General features: G+C 37.3%; 1 protein-coding gene and 1 long non-coding RNA gene across 2 annotated transcripts in view; one reads left to right on the top strand and one right to left on the bottom strand.

The window, feature by feature from the left end:
• The window catches only part of LOC103131283 (F-BAR and double SH3 domains protein 2-like), a 40,614-nt gene that overhangs the window by 18,163 nt on the left and 3,574 nt on the right, over positions 1-18,877 (top strand). The window contains exons 6-19 of the mRNA XM_007542888.2: positions 1,005-1,138; positions 2,448-2,502; positions 2,592-2,720; positions 2,814-2,936; positions 4,862-4,957; positions 11,538-11,654; positions 13,737-13,835; positions 15,656-15,808; positions 15,943-16,077; positions 16,179-16,262; positions 16,447-16,630; positions 16,709-16,932; positions 18,223-18,433; positions 18,520-18,584. Of these exons, the coding sequence (XP_007542950.1) occupies positions 1,005-1,138; positions 2,448-2,502; positions 2,592-2,720; positions 2,814-2,936; positions 4,862-4,957; positions 11,538-11,654; positions 13,737-13,835; positions 15,656-15,808; positions 15,943-16,077; positions 16,179-16,262; positions 16,447-16,630; positions 16,709-16,932; positions 18,223-18,433; positions 18,520-18,584 (1,809 nt within the window). The remainder of the gene's footprint in view (positions 1-1,004; positions 1,139-2,447; positions 2,503-2,591; positions 2,721-2,813; positions 2,937-4,861; positions 4,958-11,537; positions 11,655-13,736; positions 13,836-15,655; positions 15,809-15,942; positions 16,078-16,178; positions 16,263-16,446; positions 16,631-16,708; positions 16,933-18,222; positions 18,434-18,519; positions 18,585-18,877) is intronic.
• The window catches only part of LOC107834738 (uncharacterized), an 11,263-nt gene continuing 4,052 nt past the window's right edge, over positions 11,667-18,877 (bottom strand). The window contains exons 2-3 of the long non-coding RNA XR_001660552.1: positions 17,264-17,265; positions 11,667-11,676 (exon numbers count right to left, since the gene is read on the bottom strand). This is a non-coding gene — a long non-coding RNA (uncharacterized LOC107834738). The remainder of the gene's footprint in view (positions 11,677-17,263; positions 17,266-18,877) is intronic.

Raw genomic sequence — 18,877 nt, forward strand, 5'->3', positions numbered from 1 at the left:
ATATATATATATATATATATATTACCATTTTTGCTAAAAATTTACAACAAACTCACAATTATGCCTTAATGCAAAAAATTTGAGAATCTGTTGATTTTGTGTGAATTTCCACAATTGCAGAATCACAAAAAACTGGAGAGACTGATGGATGTACTTTGGCTATATAGAGATAAAAACTGCTTTGATTTGATTGATAAAATAATATTTAAGCACACAACTGTTATCTTGGAAATTAGATAAAGCTGGTGGAGAAATATTCCAAAAAACGCTGCAGCTGGGAAAAACATCAACTCAGAAGAGCAGAATTCAAATGCAGTCCGTTCTTTTCAGATTCTGAATTGTGTTTTTTTTCTTTCTCTCTCTCTCTCTCTTTCTTTCTCTCTCTCTCTCTCTCTCACTCCCTCTTTGTGTCGGTCTCTTAGATAAAACTGTCATAAATGCATTAAAGTTTGGGATTGCCTGTCATGATAAAAAAAAAAAAAAACTGGACAATAAATCGTCCCAGAAGTTATTGTGATAAAAGATAATATTGTTGTTATGAGACCATTTTGAAGTAATATAATGGTAATGGGATAATAATGCAGGAACACAATCTCAAAGATGAATAAACTTTAAATTTTGATGAACAATTGAGTTTTTTTCAGTAGACAGAGAGAAAAGATAAAAATGTTAAGTTATGCAAATGTAAATTACTAAGCTTGTTTTAATTTGTCATGGGATTAATTGATTTATTGGTTATTGCAACAGGCCTGGTTGCAGTGTGACAGAACGTGAAAGGCTTCAGTTTGCTTCCTGATCCTTTTGCTCAGAAACATTAGAAGAGCTGCTCTGTGTTTCACTGCTCACACCTCACAAAGCTGCTCTTGTTTGCCCTACATGTTTCCTACATGTCACATGTATTCAGCTGTTTTTTGTGCATTTTTATAAAGAGCATTTGCATGTTTTTCCAGGTGGATAAATCATTTGAATGTATGTGTTGTGTGTGTCTGTGTTTGGCCCCGCAGTGCATCGAACAGCTGACGGTGATCCAGGCGGAGCTGCAGGACTCGGTGAAGGAGCTGAGCAAGAGCAGGAAGAAGTACCAGGAGGCTGAGACCATGGCGCAGGCCGTCCGGGAGAAGACCGAGCTTGAGGCCAAGTATGACAGATCCAAACCAGCTTATCTGAATGCTCACAGAGCAAAGTGTTGGTTAAAATCACTTCCTGTTGGGCTGTGGAACTCCAAAATGCTCAAAGCTAGAACATCATGGTGTAGAATTCTCATAAAATTCCCATTTCATTCACACCTCCCAGCGACTGATTCACTCCCTAGCTGGACACGCCAGAACCTGTGCTCTTTTATCCCAAAGATGCCTGATCTGCAGATATAAAATCTGTTTTTTTTATGGGTTTCAAACAGAAAAAATGTCTCAGACGAGTCCAGGAAGCTGCCCCTCTCCTCTTCATCCTGACACAACATGAGCAGCTGGCACCGTGACTCACTGCATTTCTGACATTTTTCTGCCCATCAGGAACGTTTTAAAAAAGCTGTGGCTTGACTTCATAAAGAAATGCTTTCAGGAGGGATTAACTGCTGGAGAATCGCTTGTTCTTATACCAGTAATACTTTCTTTAGGACGCTGTGAGCAAACACGTCACATAAAGTCTTATTTTATTTCAGAACCGTCTCTTTCCACACAAATAATGAGGAAAAATGTTTCTTAAAAAAATTGTTTTCCAGTTTTTTAACCTCTGTCACACAAATATGTTGCAATCAAGATGATTTTTCTATCAGTTTTAGTGAATATTTCCGTTGCTTCTCTGTGTCAGGTAAACGCCCCACAAATCCCTCACATCTACAAACAGCAACAAGATGGAAACAAGCATCAGTTAATCGGTTAATATTAGTACCAATATGTTCTAAAAACATAAGACCAACACCAACCGACCCAGATGGCAATACTGATCATTTGTGCCACTATGGAGGTAAATTGGGGTCATAGAGATTGTTAAAAAAATAGTTTTGAAACTGAAAAAAATTTAGAGACTAAAAAAATGATACAAGCTTTTTTTTAATTGCTTGCAAAATTGCCAAAATGTGCCAAATATATCAATTGTTTTTTTATATTTACTTATGATAGATCATTTGTGTTTTTGTGACTGAAAATAAACAAAAATAGTAGAAAAAGATTTGAAAATAAAGTTCTGAACAACTTTTCAATTTGAAAGATTTTATTATTTTAGTTTTTTCAGTCTGCATTGTTTTCAATGTATCTCTTTATGCATCCCGAGTCTTTAGGAGTCAAAAATAAAAGCAACTTTGCTCAGCACTCCATATTAATCACTTAGCTTTGCTTTAGCTTCAACTGGCTGTTAGAAATGTTGCTTGTTTTAATTTAAACCACCTTTTCACTGTAAAATAAGTATTTCTACTGCAAGTTTCAACATCTGATTTTTGTATTTTTCAGGTCAAAACTAAGTCTCTTCCAGTCACGCTCCAGTCTGCAGAGGGCCAGTGTAAAGGTAGGATATTGACACCTTAGAAGAGCTCCTTCTTATTATCTAGACAATGTTTAACTCAGCTAACTGTGTTTTTGCTGGTTTCATTTCAGCTGAAAGCAAAGAGAAGTGAATGCAACTCCAAAGCAACTCATGCCAGAAACGACTATCTTCTCACCCTGGCGGCCTCCAACGCTCACCTGCAGCGCTACTACAGCGCAGACCTCCAGGACTGCATCAAGGTGCGACCGCCGGTTCAAACCGGATCTAAACGGCTGCGGATCCTCATGTCCCACAGAGATAACAACACTTTCTGTTTTCCTCCCGTGTTTCAGGTGTTAGACGGTCGAATCTACGAGCAGGTTAAAGATTACCTGGTCTCGCTTTGTCACACTGAGCTGGAGACGCACCAGGCGGTGCACGACTCCTTCACCCAGCTGCTGAACAGCTCAGCCGGGGTGAGTTTTTTCTGCCCTCACCTGGAATCAAGCAGAGCACCACTTAATATTTATCTTTAAATAAATTATTGCATAAAGTGCTTCAGTTCTGACATAATAAGTTGAAGTTTAACTCTCAACAAAGCCGCCTTATCTAAAGTGTTGCAGCTTTGTGGTTGAACTATTGGGTGAGCTTAGAAAAACAGTTAGAGGTCAAACATGTGGGCACATTTCACTGTAGTTATGGAGGGCAACAGCTGCAGCTGCAGGAAAGAGAGCTGATTGTAACCATTAGAGGAGCCTTTATTGCACCCAGATGAAGGTTATTTAACAGATTCTAATGCTAGAATACTAATGAGCCAAAGTGTTTACATTTATGTATTTGATCTAAAGTCTGGAAAACATTGAATTCGACTTTATTTTTTATAAATAAAGTCTCTTCCAGTCACGCTCCTGGATTCATATGCAAAAAAGAAAATACCTTTACTACTTTTATCGTATTCTAAAAGACAGAATTTAAAATGGCATAAATGACTTTTTACGTATATTTATCATTAGAAACTTTGACTTGCCAAATCAAAAAATGTCTTTGTCCAACTTATTGTTTTGTTAGTTTGTTATTTGGAGAATCTGCAATTATTCAAATTCAAACGAAATCTGTTTACTTTTATGTTTTTTACTTAAAGGCCTTTTAGTTTTTAAACTGAATCTGAGGTTTTCGAACTGGGTCTGGTTTAGGTGGTGGAGTATTAAGACCATGTTTATTAAAAGAAAAATAATGCGGCTATAGAGCACATTTTCTCAAAAAAAACAAAACAAAAAAAAAACAACTTTCATTTCTAGATGAATTTGACATCTTAAGGGGGAAAAAAGCACAAGTTTTTCTATTTTTACTTCACAGTTTTGATTCACATTGGGGTTTTTTCTATGTTAATGTGTATTTTTGATGCTTTTTTGACCGACAGTCAGACAAACCCAACTTTAAGAATCTTACAGTCATAGTAATTTAAATGAATTCAGTGGTAAATTGTAAAGAGTTTTTTTTTTTTAAATAGATCAAAATGTGTAAACGTCGGATCAGTTTCATGAACCTGAGCTGAACTCGGCTGCTTCAGGTTCTCCTGATTAACTGAAGCGGTTAGAGTTACTTGCCGCTGCTCAGTTACACGCTCCAAAGCCGCTCACGTTTGTTCGGGTCAGTTTGCGTCTCTAGACCCAAAGAGGGATTTTTATTTCTTCTCACCACACAGTATGAGCAAATCATTGGAGCAGGAGAGCAAGGGAGTAGAGCACAATTCAGCAACAAGGTAGTTCGAAACACTTTTCATGATCAAAACATCAGACAAAACATCTTGGTGTACTGATATAACATAGGAAAGTGATGAAAAGTTGTAAAGTCCAGAGGAAAATCATTAATGTTTCAGTTCTTATTAATCAAAAAATTTTTAGCCTTGATTTAAAGTAACTCACTGTTTCAGCAGTTTTGCAGTTTTCTGGAAGTTTGTTCCAGATTAGAGGAGCATAAAAGCTGAATTCTGCTTCTCCATGTTTGGTTCTGTGAAGACACTGCTGCAGTAATCAATGCAACTAAACATAAACACATGGATGAGTTTCTCTAGCTCTTTCTGAGTCAGTAGTTCTTTAATCCTGGAAACGTTCTTCAGGTGACAGAAGGCCGACTTTGTAATTGTTTTTATATGACTGTTAGGGTTCACTCCACCCTAAGAGTGAACCCTAGGGAGGAATGAACCCTAAGAGGTCTGAAATGTGATTTCAGGCCTGATTACTAGTTTCTAGCTGTAATGACTAAAGCTGTATGCTGACTCTAAATTGTTCCTCTTTAGGTACAAACATATTGAATGCAGTTTTGTTTCTGCTTGGTCCCAGTTTTGGCACCTCCCGGCATCTACTCAGTGTTTGAATTGGTTCTTGTTTGTAATTTGCAGCTTCTCCAGGAGTTTCACCAGCAGACGTTTGTGCAGAAGAATCCTGTGTTTCAACAAGCCTCAGATTTCCTGTATCAGCCCGTTGACTCAGACAAGGTAAATGCTGATTTTCTGTTATTTGTCTGCCCTTCCAACTTTACAATCAGTCATCTCCTCCACAAGAAAATTAAAACTGGAACTCATTTCTATGCATGTTTTAAATGCGTTCCACTGCTCTGTAAGCTTGCTCAGTTCTGTAGGTCTGCACTGCCAAAACCTCACACATTAACCTCTAGGTGTGTAAAGATGCATACATTCATGCTTTCAGGACGCTTTGGGTTGCCTCACATGCGTACAGAACGAATCCAGTGTTGTTTTAAACCTGTACACACCCAGAAGGTTTATGTGCAGAACTAATGAGCAGAATCTGGGTTTCCATCTGCAGCTAGAAAAACGGACACGTAAAGTCAGAGGAAAGGTTTTATTTTGCAAGTGAGGTGTTCAGCTACACCATTTATTAATTATTGGATCACAAATAATTATTAACAGATAAATACTCAGCTGAAACTGAAAAACAATATGTATAGATTTACTACATGTATTTGTGTCTGTTTGTGGTGTTTACGGCTTTTATCAGTCCGGAAAAATCTAGAATTTTCTATGACCATTTTCCAAAAAAGTGTGAATAAAGAAAATTAAATATGGAAAATTGACAGTTTATCATTATGTTTTGTTTTTCAAAGGACAATAATAATAATATGGGTTTTACTTCATTTTATATTTAAGTGACACTTCTTATATTTGACTAAAACATCACAACTTTCATTTTAAACACTTTAGCCATCAGTATTTTAGTTTTTGACTTATAGACAAATCTACTGTCATTCAAAAGTTGAGAAAGTCCATTTAATGAGCTTTTTTAGCTTTAAACTTCAGATTCAACTTGAACAGAGTTTGGTAGAAATGCCACACTGAAAAAAGCTATTTTTGGGAATTTTTACAAATAAAATAAAGGTAAGAGTAACTTTATAAGCTGCTTTACACATGTATTTTTACAGTGTGATGCTTCAATCTTTATTAGACTAATAAAAGAGTTGCAGATGTGGAAGTAGAGGTGGTCTGAGGGGGTCCAGATGCCAAATAGGAAGTGAAATCAGAAAAAAACATGAGGTGATTTTGGCATGTTGTTGATTCAGGATGTGTGGAAACCAGAGGTGTTCACAAGTCTTTTTCTTTTAAAGTCTTTAGGGCTTAAATCCAAGTTAAATTTTATTTTTGGGACTTCAGTGCAACTTGAGTCAGAGTCTTGAGTTTGAGACTCGTGTTTCATACTCGAGTCTCAGCAGATTGAGGTGAATATTTTATGGTTGAGTGTTAGGAAGATTAATATAACTAGAAAAGAATCTAGAAATTTGAGTCTGGAAAAGTATTGGATTATGGAATGAAAACAATTCAGTTTAAGGTAGATACTTCTGACTTTATTCTGACATTAATCTTGGAAATTTCCATAGAACAAATCTAAAATTTTCTAAAGAAAATGCAGGTTGGGAAGCAGAAATAGATGGGCATTATGCTACTTGAAACGCTATTGGCTAATGTTAGCAAAGCAACCAATCCAGGAGTGACGGTCCAGCCTTACCTTAAATTTTTGAAGAGCCAGATTTTAATGTACTTATATTTAAAGCTCTTCTCCTCTCCCTCTTTGTCAGCCAATGTTACAGAAACAAAATATTTTGACATTGAATTTTGGGAAACTCCAGACCAGACCTTCAAGACCCTGAGAAAGGAGGATGCATGTATGATATTATAATTCATTGAGCCACACCTGTATTTTTTAAGGATTAAATCCAGGCCTCCATTGGTTAATAAATTTGATTTCCATTGATGATTTTTGTGTGATTTTGTTGTCAGCACATTCAACTTTGTACAGAACAAAGTATTCAATGATAATATTTCATTCATTCAGATCTAGGATGTGTTATTTGAGTGTTCCCTTTATTTTTTTGAGCAGTGTATATATATTTTAACTCAACCAACCACAAAGCTTTAAAGTAGTTTCTATCTTGAGGAAAGAATAATGTTTTATTTTGATTTGTACAGTTTGGGATTCGAGGTTTTCATCTGATGATGCAGAAGTTCTTTTACTTCATTTGGTTCAAACCATGAAAATAAAATTTATTCCACCGAATATTGTCTTGCACAATCAGGGAGCATGCTAATTTGCACTTGTTCATTATTTATTTGATAATTATATGATCTGCTAAAGCAGCCGACTAACCCTTGTCCTGGTTAAAGCGATATGTATACGTTACATGTGACCTGGTCAGATTTCCATGGAAAACCCCCACAGGGCTGACGGACCACACAGGCACCAAACCATCATCTGCTGTTAGATTATATCTCTGATTTTACACCCAGCGATTACCTGTAGTGGTAAAGGTTAGTTGTGAAATCAGCTGAAAGTGCAGAATTCAGGTTTTGACACGAACTGTTCACACTGTTTGTTTTCCATGTGCAGCTGTCACACATGTAGCCGCTGCACAACTTCTCTGAAGTGTGGGAATAAAAGCTGACTGTCGGACTGCAGGACCAAATCTGGGTCATCGTTTCACGCCGAACAACAGCTGTTGTTTGCTGAAGCTCTGAACGGTTCTGCCGACCCGCTTTGACACGGTGGAACGAGCCAAAACAAGCCATAAACCTGAGCTTGTGGATTTCGGCACATTAGTAAAACTTCTTACTATGAGAACATTTATTCTGCTTTTTAAAACATTTTAATACAAAATCACCAGTTTTACACTTTTTAGAGCTGCTCAGAAGTTTTGTAAAGTGAAATATTTTTAATGCCTCTTTAAGTTGTTCAGCCTGACCTTTTGAATGATCCAAAATATTCTGTTTTTTTGGGCCTTTTATTAGTTTGCTCTTGAAAATGGGAAAGAAAGGAGAGCATTTAAGAAAGGCAGGGAATAACTGCATGTACTGTATCTGAAAAATAACAGTGGAAAGGCTAGCCTATTAATATCCAACAAAAACTGTTACCAAGATTTCCTGTGCTTACGTTATATCAGAAAATAGAAACATCAAATAAACTAGTTACAAAGTGACGATAGCTAAAATTAGCACTGAAATACAGCACTTAACTTGCATGAAAATTAAGTGCTGTATTAATCTTAACATGCTTTTTGAGCATGTTAAGATTATTGTACAAAAATATGTCTTCTGCATTCCTTGTTCATGTGTGTGATTTTATACTTCTATCATGTTCAAAGTAAATACATAAATAAAGCAATAATTAGTAATGAAAAGATTTTATAATCCACCTTTATCACAAATGCAGACCATGTAACAGAATAACAATAATATTGTTAATAATAATATTAATTTGGGCTTAATAAATTGCTCTTACTGTGAGAATAAAATCCAGACTCTAAGGGGAAACCTCTGTGCCTCTGTTTTTATAAGCCTGAAGCTTTAACGGCCTTCATGAAGTCTAATGAAGAGCGTTGTTTCACTTCAAACCAGCTGTTTCTCATTACTAAGTGTTGTGAGATTTAATATGGGCTTAATAGCAATTAATATCAGAAACGCTTCAGAAATCATGTTTATGTAGAACAGGAAATGCATTCATTTCCTGTTTTGATGTGATTTTATTTTCTTCCATTTATGTTTGTTTTGAGTTCATTATTGGGTATACATAGGTTATATAATAGGTACAGGTATTTGAATGTTGTGAAAAAGTTCTAAATTTTGTCAATTTTTTTTGCGAAATATTTCAAGCATTTTCTTCTTGTAGTTTTGATATTTATGGCTTCCAAAGGATGAAAACTCAACCTATTTCATCATACTTTTTCCTTCCACTCAACTTTCTACCAGTATTTCTGGATATAGCACTCATCTTTTGATGATATTCTAATTTTCTGAGTTGTACGTCTTTTTTTTTTTTTTTTGAGATCAAAAGTATTAGAAAAACTTTGCAGACCATAAACGTTTTTGTTTGAAAACAAATGCCCAGCTTCCCTTTGTTTTTGTTTTTTTTAGCATTAGAAACACCCTTCCCTTTTTCTAGTTCGTGAATTTTATTGGAAAAATATGAAATAGTTACTCAATTTGTTCTTTTTCTAATACAACTTAAAGCTAGGTTCTTTGTTTCACTCTGGTAATCAGACTTTTTGGTTAGAATGCAAAATTTTATCAGGATCTGGGAGAAAATGTGTTGAAATTCCTTTTGTAAGCAGTTGTTTGCAGATTTATTCACTGCTAAAAGTTTGTTCTGACAGTCGTAAACAGCTTTTCCCCCCACAGAAACGTTTCTATGACTCGCAGAAATGTCGCCCTCTCGTAAACAAAGTTTCCGGTGGGTGTCGATCACTCCGGGTTTGTTTTGAAATCTTCATATTTATCATGTTTACGAGCAAGTGGGACATAAAATCCAGATAATATGAATGATTCAACTAATGTCAACAGCGGTTTATAGCAAAAGAAGGAAATGCGTCCAACTGGGTTGTTAATGACGGGAAAAGAATTTTAAGAAATCCTAGAAATCAGTGGATTACCAGAAGTGGTTGGATTGTGTTGTCTTTGTTTGGATTGATTGATTCTTTGTTTTGCATGTTTTTTATTAGGAAATTCCAACACAATGCGGCATGTGGAAGCGTTTACACTGAGCTCAGAAACAGCTGACGGGAGCGCTCACTCTCTGCTTAAACAATGCCTCAGACCAATACAAATCAGAAAATAAAAAGGATACATGGTTCCGAAAGGGTTTCCCATGGTTGTTTAGCGTTTTTTAGCATGTTGTGTTGAAAGTGAAACCCAGCAGCAAGGAGCTTTATTAACTGCATAATTGTTGCAACACAGAGGTGCAGCTGTTGATTAAAAGTTAAACTCTAAAATTGTTTATCAGTTATAGTTTTTTCTGGATTTCTACTCAGGCTAGATTATGTGATTTAAGGATTTTCAAGGTTTGGAAACGTTGAAACAAGAAGAATGAAAAATGTTTGAATTTCCAGGTTTTATCTTCTTTTTCATCAGATAAAGGTTGCATCCATTCATCCATTCATCTGTTCTTCAGTCCATCCATCCATCAGTTATGATACATTTTTTCATATCAAGGTTATTGTTAAGTTTAGTTTTTATGTTAGATAACTCTGTGGTTTTGACAGAAATGAAGAATGTGAATCAAATCCATCCTAAAATGGCCGCTAAGTTTCATTCTGACTTTCTCTTCATCTCCTCAGACCTGCTATGTCTGAAGGACATTTCCCCTCATTCACGTCACTTTGATTGGACGATTTTTTACCCTGCTTTAAACAAACACAGGATCCAAACATATTTTAGGATGTTCCTTTGAGATGAGTCTGGAGTTCAGATGTTCCCCTGATTTTCTAACGACTCATGAAAGAAGGAGCAGATCACCCATCACTGGCGCTCCTTTTCTCCACTGCTCCATTGGACAACACTGGACAATTTGTTCGAACTGCAAATGCTCGTGTTGTTTTGATTGGAGGCCAAACAAGCAGCAGCCTGTTCCTAAAGAAAACTTTAGTGGTGCAGCGCCTCCCTCTCTCTCTCCTTTCCTCCGTCCAGCGCCTCTCGCTGCCGACGAGGGGATCCGGTGAGGAACATAGCTGGATGGGAAGCAGGCCGAGCCCTGTGAACGGGCCATCTGTGAAAAGGAGGCATTGTGTGTGTGTTTCATCAGAGTGCACTGACCTCAGCCCCCCACCACCCTGGCCTCTTCCCTCAACACACACACATGCACACACTGCCCTGATGTCATGTGGATCCATTTACTCAAAACTTAATGAAGAGAAAAGTTTACACCATAGACACACTGTTACATCTTAACCCTGTTTTTTGTCTTTATGACTCAAAATGGTACTTTCTATAAAACTAGGGCTGGACATTTAATTAGTATGTCGTGATAGATGTGACTAATATCAATAGATGATACGTCTGATAGAATATGCAATTCCACTGAACCCCGATCCAGAACCGCACAGCATTCTGGGGGATGTAGGCAGAGGAAAGACTTTAGTCTCTCAACCTCTCACAACCAGCTAAGCTACCTTTGTGGGATCAACTAACTCATTTTCTGTTTGGTCACCAACAGCCTCCTGAGTAACTCATTAACTCACTCACTCTTTATATAAAACTAAAATAAAATTTCAGTATATATATATATTTTTTTTTTACCTTCATCATATTAAATCTTTTCAACAGCATCAGACCGATCCAAATATATATACGAAGCTTTTTATATTTTTAAAACCATCTCTTTGTTTTTATGCTGTGTTGTCCAAAAATCTTATTTTTTATTTATTTTTATTATTGTTATTATTTTGGGAAGGAGAAAAACATAAAATATGTTTGAGCTCAGTTTGGTTTCCATGCAGAGAAGCAGATGCCAGTAAGCTCCAGGCTGGAGTTGTGGGCAGCAATTTGTAAGTTTGGAATCAGACTGAAGGGGAGAAATAACCTAAAATGATTTGAACATGTTCAACAGCGCCCCCTAGAGGAATACATTTACATCAAAGAGAACTTTTTTGGAAGAGCTGCTTTTTTTTGTTTTTTATTTTATTTTTTTATTTTTGCAAAGATTCACAGAATTTCTACAGGAAAATTATACTTAAAGTCTATCAAAATGATCAAGTTTTCAGGATTTAATCTTTTTCATGCTGGTGTTTTTATGTCTCAGGTGATGGAGCTGCAGAAAGAGAGCGGAACGGCCGAGGAGCACAGCCTGGATAAAGAGGCGAGGAAGTGGGCGAGCCGCGTAGCACGAGAGTACAAAAGCATTATCCACACACAGAGGGTGAGGAGGAAATCAAACACAGCTTGGTGTCTCATATGCTGTCCTGTAAAAATATCACTTAAATCATTAAATGTTAGAAGACATGTCCACTTTTTTCTCACTGTCTGATGTTAAACCAACTCTCTCTTGTTAGAATCACTATAAATTATTTCTGTTTGCTAAAAAAACAGAGGAATGAGGAAAATAATATGAGATTTATTTATTCATTTCTTCAAATTCAGATATTTGGTCTCATTTTTAGTTTTAGATTAGATGTGCCTGAGCTAAAATGTGGAGCAATAGAGCTTAGAAATAAAACATCCACTGGACAAATGTGGACATAAATATCGTCAAAAGAAATCTGAATATAGAATGATGTTAGTATTTCCATATTTTTCTGATTACTTTATCCAAATGATAAGAACCAGAAGAAATTGTTTTTATATTGATTTAGTTTTAAATTGCATATTTTATCTTTAACATTTTAGCTGCCAGTGGTGTGTGTGTATATATATATATATATATATATATATATATATATATATATATATATATATATATTTATTTTATTTTTTTTTGCGTTACTTGCAGATGAATGCACAAGTCAAAAATGGCCATGTCACTGTTTGTGAGATTTTAAACTGTGTTGTAAAAAAAAGGTTTTAATCTCGGGTCGTTTTAGGTGCAAATAAAGCACTGCAATTTACCCTTTTTTTTTTAACAGAAGGTATCAAAGATCACAAACTGTATTGATGAATGTATATTTAGTGTAAGATAACCCAGTGGGTGTTTAAAAAGCTGTGAAATGGGCCTTTTTTATGTCATATCCCCAATTCCAACGTCTTTCTGCTGTTTTCTAACCAAGCGATTAGTCAGAAACTTAAAGAGGAGCAGCAAAAGCAAATGAGGTGGGTTAGCAGAGCTTTCCAACAACTGATGGTGTCACTCAGGACATGTTATTGTGAAATTTTGTCTCTGCTGTCTAGATATTAAGCTATTAGCATGTTGTAATAGTCATGAGACTGTCATACAGCAACAGTGTTCAGTCAGAGGTTTTTTCATTCTCTGGCAAGACTGACTGCTACTGGAGATCCCTCTTTTTGCAGCATCACCATCCACAATGACTTTTTGAAGATACTTGGATGATTTAAGTTGCAACATTTAGTTTCCCTTTGAAATAAATAAAGTACTTTTGAAATGAAGCCCTGAGAACTGCATCCTGTTCTTCACACAGACTCTTTACCTGACTCGAGTAAACAATTACTCTAAACTTGTGTTATTTATTGTTTCCACCTGTCAGTGTGAACTTCAGTGTCTTGTGCTCTACTATCTGTGTCAGCTGTGAGACTGAATATCTTATTGACATGCAGAGTGTGTATTTATGACATATGAAAATAACAGTCCTTTGCATTATTATTAATGGTACAGCAATGAAATGCACTGTTCAGCCCATATTTAGTCAGCATATTATTAAAAACATACAAGGGTGCTAATATAGCTACCAAACAAAAACAATATTGGTCACCTTCAGATTAAAAGCTCTTGTTTTGAACCAAAGCAACATAATTATGTTTTGCATTTGGAATTAACACTTGTTTTGTTTGGGATTTTCTATGGATATTGGGCCATTTAAAGTCCCAGATGGCTGTAAAAATCCAGGATTTGTTTAGAGCTTAGATTTCCAAGATTTATTTACCATTTATTGCAAGATTTACACTAATAATGGGAAATCATGCAGTTTGGATTTGTGGATCTAAAGAAACTCGCACCAAAATTTAAATATATTGTTGCTGAGCAAAATTAGTTTTCTCTACAGTTTTAACACATATCTGTTCCTTGATCTCTAGTCTGACGTGTTGTTTTCCTTCACTGAACTGGAATCTGTCCCTCTTCCTGTCGAGCTGCAGGACGTGTTAGTTTGGTAAAAATAAACCCAGAGGTTGTAAATGTATGCTTGATTATACCACCATGTGAGAGATGACTCAGGTCAGAGTTTCATCACCTCTTATCTCTTTCATTTTCAGATGAGTCACACTTCTGTTGTTCACACTCTGGATGTCTGTGATGTAACCATGACAATGTTTCCTCGTGGTTTGCTTTCAGGCCCTGGAGGAGTACGGAAATCAGGATACGTCTGAGCAGAGCGGCGGCGAGGTGGAGACCAAGATGGAGGTGGCCCGGCAGAGTCTTCGGCGGTCAGAGGTGAAACGATGAAATCTCTTCTAGCGGTGCTTTCACACCTGATAATCCGGTAGACTCGGTTCGATTGGGGATCAAAATTGCAACATTAGTTACATTTTCAGGACTGTAGTTCGCATTCACACTGCACTGTGTCAAACCACTCAAACTAACTGAAAAACCTGTTCCCACCATTGCCTGTGGTGGCGCTGCACCAACGTCTACTGAAGGAATCAACACTAAAACCTCCGAAGAAGACAAAAAGCAGATGCTATCTTTGGTAGGACTCCACAACATGTTGCGTGTTGCTCCTGGATCGAGTGCCAAGAATAGCATCTAGTTCATCATACCAAGGAAACTTGTCCTTCGCGTCTCCTGAACTTCCACTTGTCCTTAGCATGTCATGGATTTTGATGTATTGATGGCGAAGTCTTTTTACCTTGGTGTGTCACTGTGCAACTGTACGTCTGACCACAAGCCATTTTTTCCGCTAACGGTGGAAACTCACGTTTGTTATGACACAGAATGCCCTGCACTGTAGTCCACTTCCTGCTTCAGGAACGGTTCCTAGTCAGGTTGCATTCAGATATGCTTTCAACCGTGCAAGAGTTCACTTCAACCGGATCGAGACCTAGGTTTTTAGGCGGATCAGAGTTCACGTTTTTAGTCCGTTTTGGAATTCAAATTTGCATTCTCGCCTCCCTAACAAATCGGACTTTCTAGACAAATTTATTGGAGTCTGATTCAAGACTCTAATTCTGGGATGGTGTGAATGCACCCTAAATCTCACTCTTGTTCTCACATATACTGTCTCCAGCCCGCCATCTGCTGGTTAGAGAGGTGAAGTGACATGCTGAAGGTCTAATAAACCTTTCATTCATTCATTCATGTGGAATGTCAGACATTTCCATTAGAGGAAAATTTAAGCCAAGGCAACTTTATTTATATAATGCATTTCAGTAACAAGACAATTCTAATTGCTTTATATGGAGAAAATATAAAAAAGGAGTAAATTGAAGTTGGAAAGCTAAAATTAAAACCATTGATGTTCCACTTGTTAATCAATCAGCTGGGTTTTTAGTCTAGATTTAAATGAACTCGGTGTTTCAGCTGTTTTGCAGTTTTCTAGAAGTTTGTTCCAGATTTGTGGAGCGTAGAAGCTGAAATTTGCTTCTCCGTGTTTGGTTCTGGTTCTTAGGATGCAGAGCAGACCAGACTGCTCAACTAATCATTTCAAGTAGTTAAAATGATTGTCAACGAATTTAGTAATCAATTAATGGTTAACTGTAGTGTACAGACTCTAAAAAGGGTAATCTGCTGGAAAAAAAATACGGTCAGAGCAGCAATTACCAGAAATATAAAAACAATATGCACTTTTATTTTAAAAACTCTTCTTTTTCTGTAAACATGTTATACCCAGAACTCCTCCAGTGGCATCGTTTTCAAATTCTGGCTCAAATTCTTAGTAGGAAAAGATTTTCTGTTCAGAACCTTTTGCGATCCAGTTAATAGGTTCATCTAAAACATAATGAATGGATCAGTGTATACCAAATAAATGCTGTTATTACATTTTAGGGAAGAACAATTTTATTTTCTAATTTAAAAGGGAATTCAATTATTTATTTGTGGTTTTTTTATTTTGTATAAAAAAGTCTTAAGTGGTTAAATCAAAAATCTGCAAAATGTGCCTGTTTTTGTCTCTGATTAACCATCAAAATAATCGATCCAATAATAAATACCTAAAATAATTGTTGGTTGCTTTGCTAAATTAACAGTAGAAGCTGTAAATGTCTTGCTGCCACATTGGTATGCAAATAAAATGGCCATTTATCATTTAATGGCAGACTGTGAAAGTGAAGGCTGAGGCCCGATTGGACCTCCTGCGGCAGGCGGGAGTTGCCGTGGAAACGTGGCTGAAGAGCGCGATGAACCAGGTGATGGAGGAGCTGGAGAACGAGCGCTGGAACAACCTCAATACCCATGATCCTTCACTTTCCGTAAGACCCCAAACCTGACTTATTCAAGCAAAACTCAATGTTTTTGTCTACTGTTATGGAAATGGCTCTAAAAACAGTTTTTTGTGCTTAACTAAAGTGACATTTAGCAGAAGTGAAGATGTAATTTTTTTCAGGGAACAGCTGATTTGGAGCGGGAAGACGAGGAGGAGACGGAGGACAGCAGTGAGGTGTTGGACGACAGCAGCTCCAGTCCCTCCAGCACCCTGAAGAACTATCCGCTCACCTGCAAAGTGCTTTACTCCTACAAGGTAACAGAGAGCTGACCGAGCAGCTGGAAGAGGACAAGGTAAACAGTGGAGTTGGATTATAACAGAGGAAAACTGAAGTCAGTTTAAACTGCTGCCTGCAGGCATCTCAGCCAGATGAACTAACCATCGAGGAACAGGAGATCCTGGAGGTTATTGATGATGGAGATATGGAGGACTGGCTCAAGGTAAGATGATGCTGCACATTCATGTATGTGTATATAGAAAGTTTGTGCACCCCTGTTTCATTCAGGATGAAACAGGGGTGCAGATATGAGTCCATATGAGGGATTCTTTAGGAATCCCTCATAAGGATTGAAACATGGCTCTGTCTTTACAGATATATATTTATTGACACTTTTATCTCTGCAGGCCAGAAACCGCAGTGGACAGGTCGGTTATGTCCCAGAGAAATACCTGCAGCTGCCGTCCTCCAACAGCCTGCTGAGCATGCTGCAGTCGCTGGCCTCGCTGGACGCCCGCTCCCACTCATCCAGCAACTCCACCGAACCCGAGACCGAACTGCCTGCCAGCTCCGTCAACGGAGACTCCAGCGGTGAGGCCCACAAACCCAACACTACTGCTGATCAGCATCAGACAAGCATATAACATGACAATAATCTGTTTATATCAGTGTCGTTTGCGAAGGCTCTGTACGACTACGCGGGTCAAACGGCCGAAGAACTTTCGTTCCCCGAAGGCGCCATCATCCGCATCCTGAGCAGAGAGACTCATGAGGACGACGGTTTCTGGGAGGGGGAGTTCAACGGCGCCGTCGGCGTCTTTCCTGCCGTCCTGGTGGAAGATCTCACTGGAGTCATCGAAAACGGAGATGGACAGAAAGAAGGCGGCGCGCAGGTGGGCTGCTGATACTAAAACACGGCCATATGGGTGCTTGAAGCCTTGAAAACTTTATGTACAGTTGAAACCAGATATTTTCATACACAATAAAAAGACAGATACATTTTCTTTCTCACTGTCTGAAGTTAAATCAGACTTTCTTGTTTTAGGTTAGTTAGAATTGTTTAAATTATTTTCATTTGTAAAATGCCAGAAAAAATTTTTAGATTTTTTTTTTTTTTTTTTGGAACTTTCTTTGTCTAAGCATTTAATTTGAGCAGGAAGGCTCTTAACCTGAACATAATTTGCTTGGATTGTTTCAATGTAATGAATATCTATTATTCTTAACTTCTCTATGACTTATTGGTCTGTGTAATTGATATAAAGTTTGGCTTATGTATTATACACTAAACAAGGTTATTGAATTTTTTATTTTATTTTATTTTTTTGTCAAATTCGTTTTTTGTTCTCCGACCAGTCAGGTGTGTGAGAGACGTTTCAAAACATCACATGTTGCTATTTTTAACTTATACTGTCCCCGCTGTAGAATGTAGAATACAATCACAAGATGTTATTAGTTACACTAACAAAAAATCAGAGTTGGGTAGAAATGATTTTACTCAGTTACATTTATTTGAGTAACTTTTTGGATAAAATGTACTTTTAGGAGAACTTTTACTACCCTGTACTTTTTTACTTGTACTTGATTGTGAAGTATTGCTTCTCTTGAAAAAAGAACAAACATGTTCTAACCAAAAATCCACCAGACAGTTTTCATAAGTTTCATAATTTTTATATAGAAAGAAATTGATTTGGAAAAACAAATATTTCACCTGATTTTACTTGTATGAAATATGTTTTATCCTGATCCTTAAAATACCAATAGTTCCACTCCATCTGATGATGTAATTTTTAAGTATAAAATGTTTTTCATCAGTTACTCTGTACTTTTTTTGCTCTTACTTGAGTAATTTCTTAGATTGCTGCTTTTTATTTTTACTTCAGTAAAAATATGTTGAAGTTCTTCTACTCTTAGTTGAGTTCAACTTTTGGTTACTCTACCACCTCTGAATATGATATGATATATTGAATATGAGTCTTCTCTTAGTTTGTTTGTATTGTTTTTACCTTCAAAGAAATGTAAAAGTTTGAAAACTTACCTTGAAATGCTTAAAAAGTGTTTAAATTTTATAAAATGTAAAGATCCCTGTATAAATGGAGCTGCTGTTGTGTTTAAAGCTTGAATTGTGCAGAAGTCGATCCAGTTTGCAGCGTGTCGGTTTGTGACGTTGCGTTTTGCGTTTTAAGGCTTCTCCCTCGGCCGTGGCTCAGAGCGACCGCTCCCCCTGCAGTCCCTTCCAGGCGGCGCCTCTCCACAGCAGCCCCCTGCAGACTCCCACCGCCGCCTCTCCCGGGTCCAGTCCGTGCAGCGCCGCCGCCTCTCCCGTCGGCCGGCCACCATCTTACCACAACGGACACCACCGGCCTCCGCCGGCGCCGCACAAGAGCCCGTATCACAGTAAGATCAGCTGCTTTGTCTGCGGTGAAAACAAAGAGCTCACAGAGATGAAAGATGAACAATCTGAATGTTTGTCTTTCCTTCAGGTCCAGTTCAAGGATCCCCTCAACCTCCTAAATACCCAGAGAGCGGCGCCGGCAGCATCAGACCTGTAAGCTACAGTTTAGTAATAAACTCTCACCAGATGGTGGCGCCAGAAAACAAGAGTTGCATAACAAACTAAATGTGTTGTAAAGTTTGATTCCACTGTTTATTTTGGACAAATACTGAAAAGATTAATTGTATTAATCATGACTAATTCATTACTGAAATAATCTCTACCTAACTGATTAATTGTTAATAATTGTAGTAAAGACTCAAAAACAAGCATTTAATGAAAGAACAAAACTCTGAGCAGTAGTTAAACTCAAAACTCCTGTGTATATTTATTTTATATTTTATATA

The sequence above is a fragment of the Poecilia formosa genome, unplaced genomic scaffold (assembly GCF_000485575.1).
Source record: "Poecilia formosa unplaced genomic scaffold, Poecilia_formosa-5.1.2 Scaffold738, whole genome shotgun sequence".
Taxonomy (NCBI): Eukaryota; Metazoa; Chordata; class Actinopteri; order Cyprinodontiformes; family Poeciliidae; genus Poecilia; species Poecilia formosa.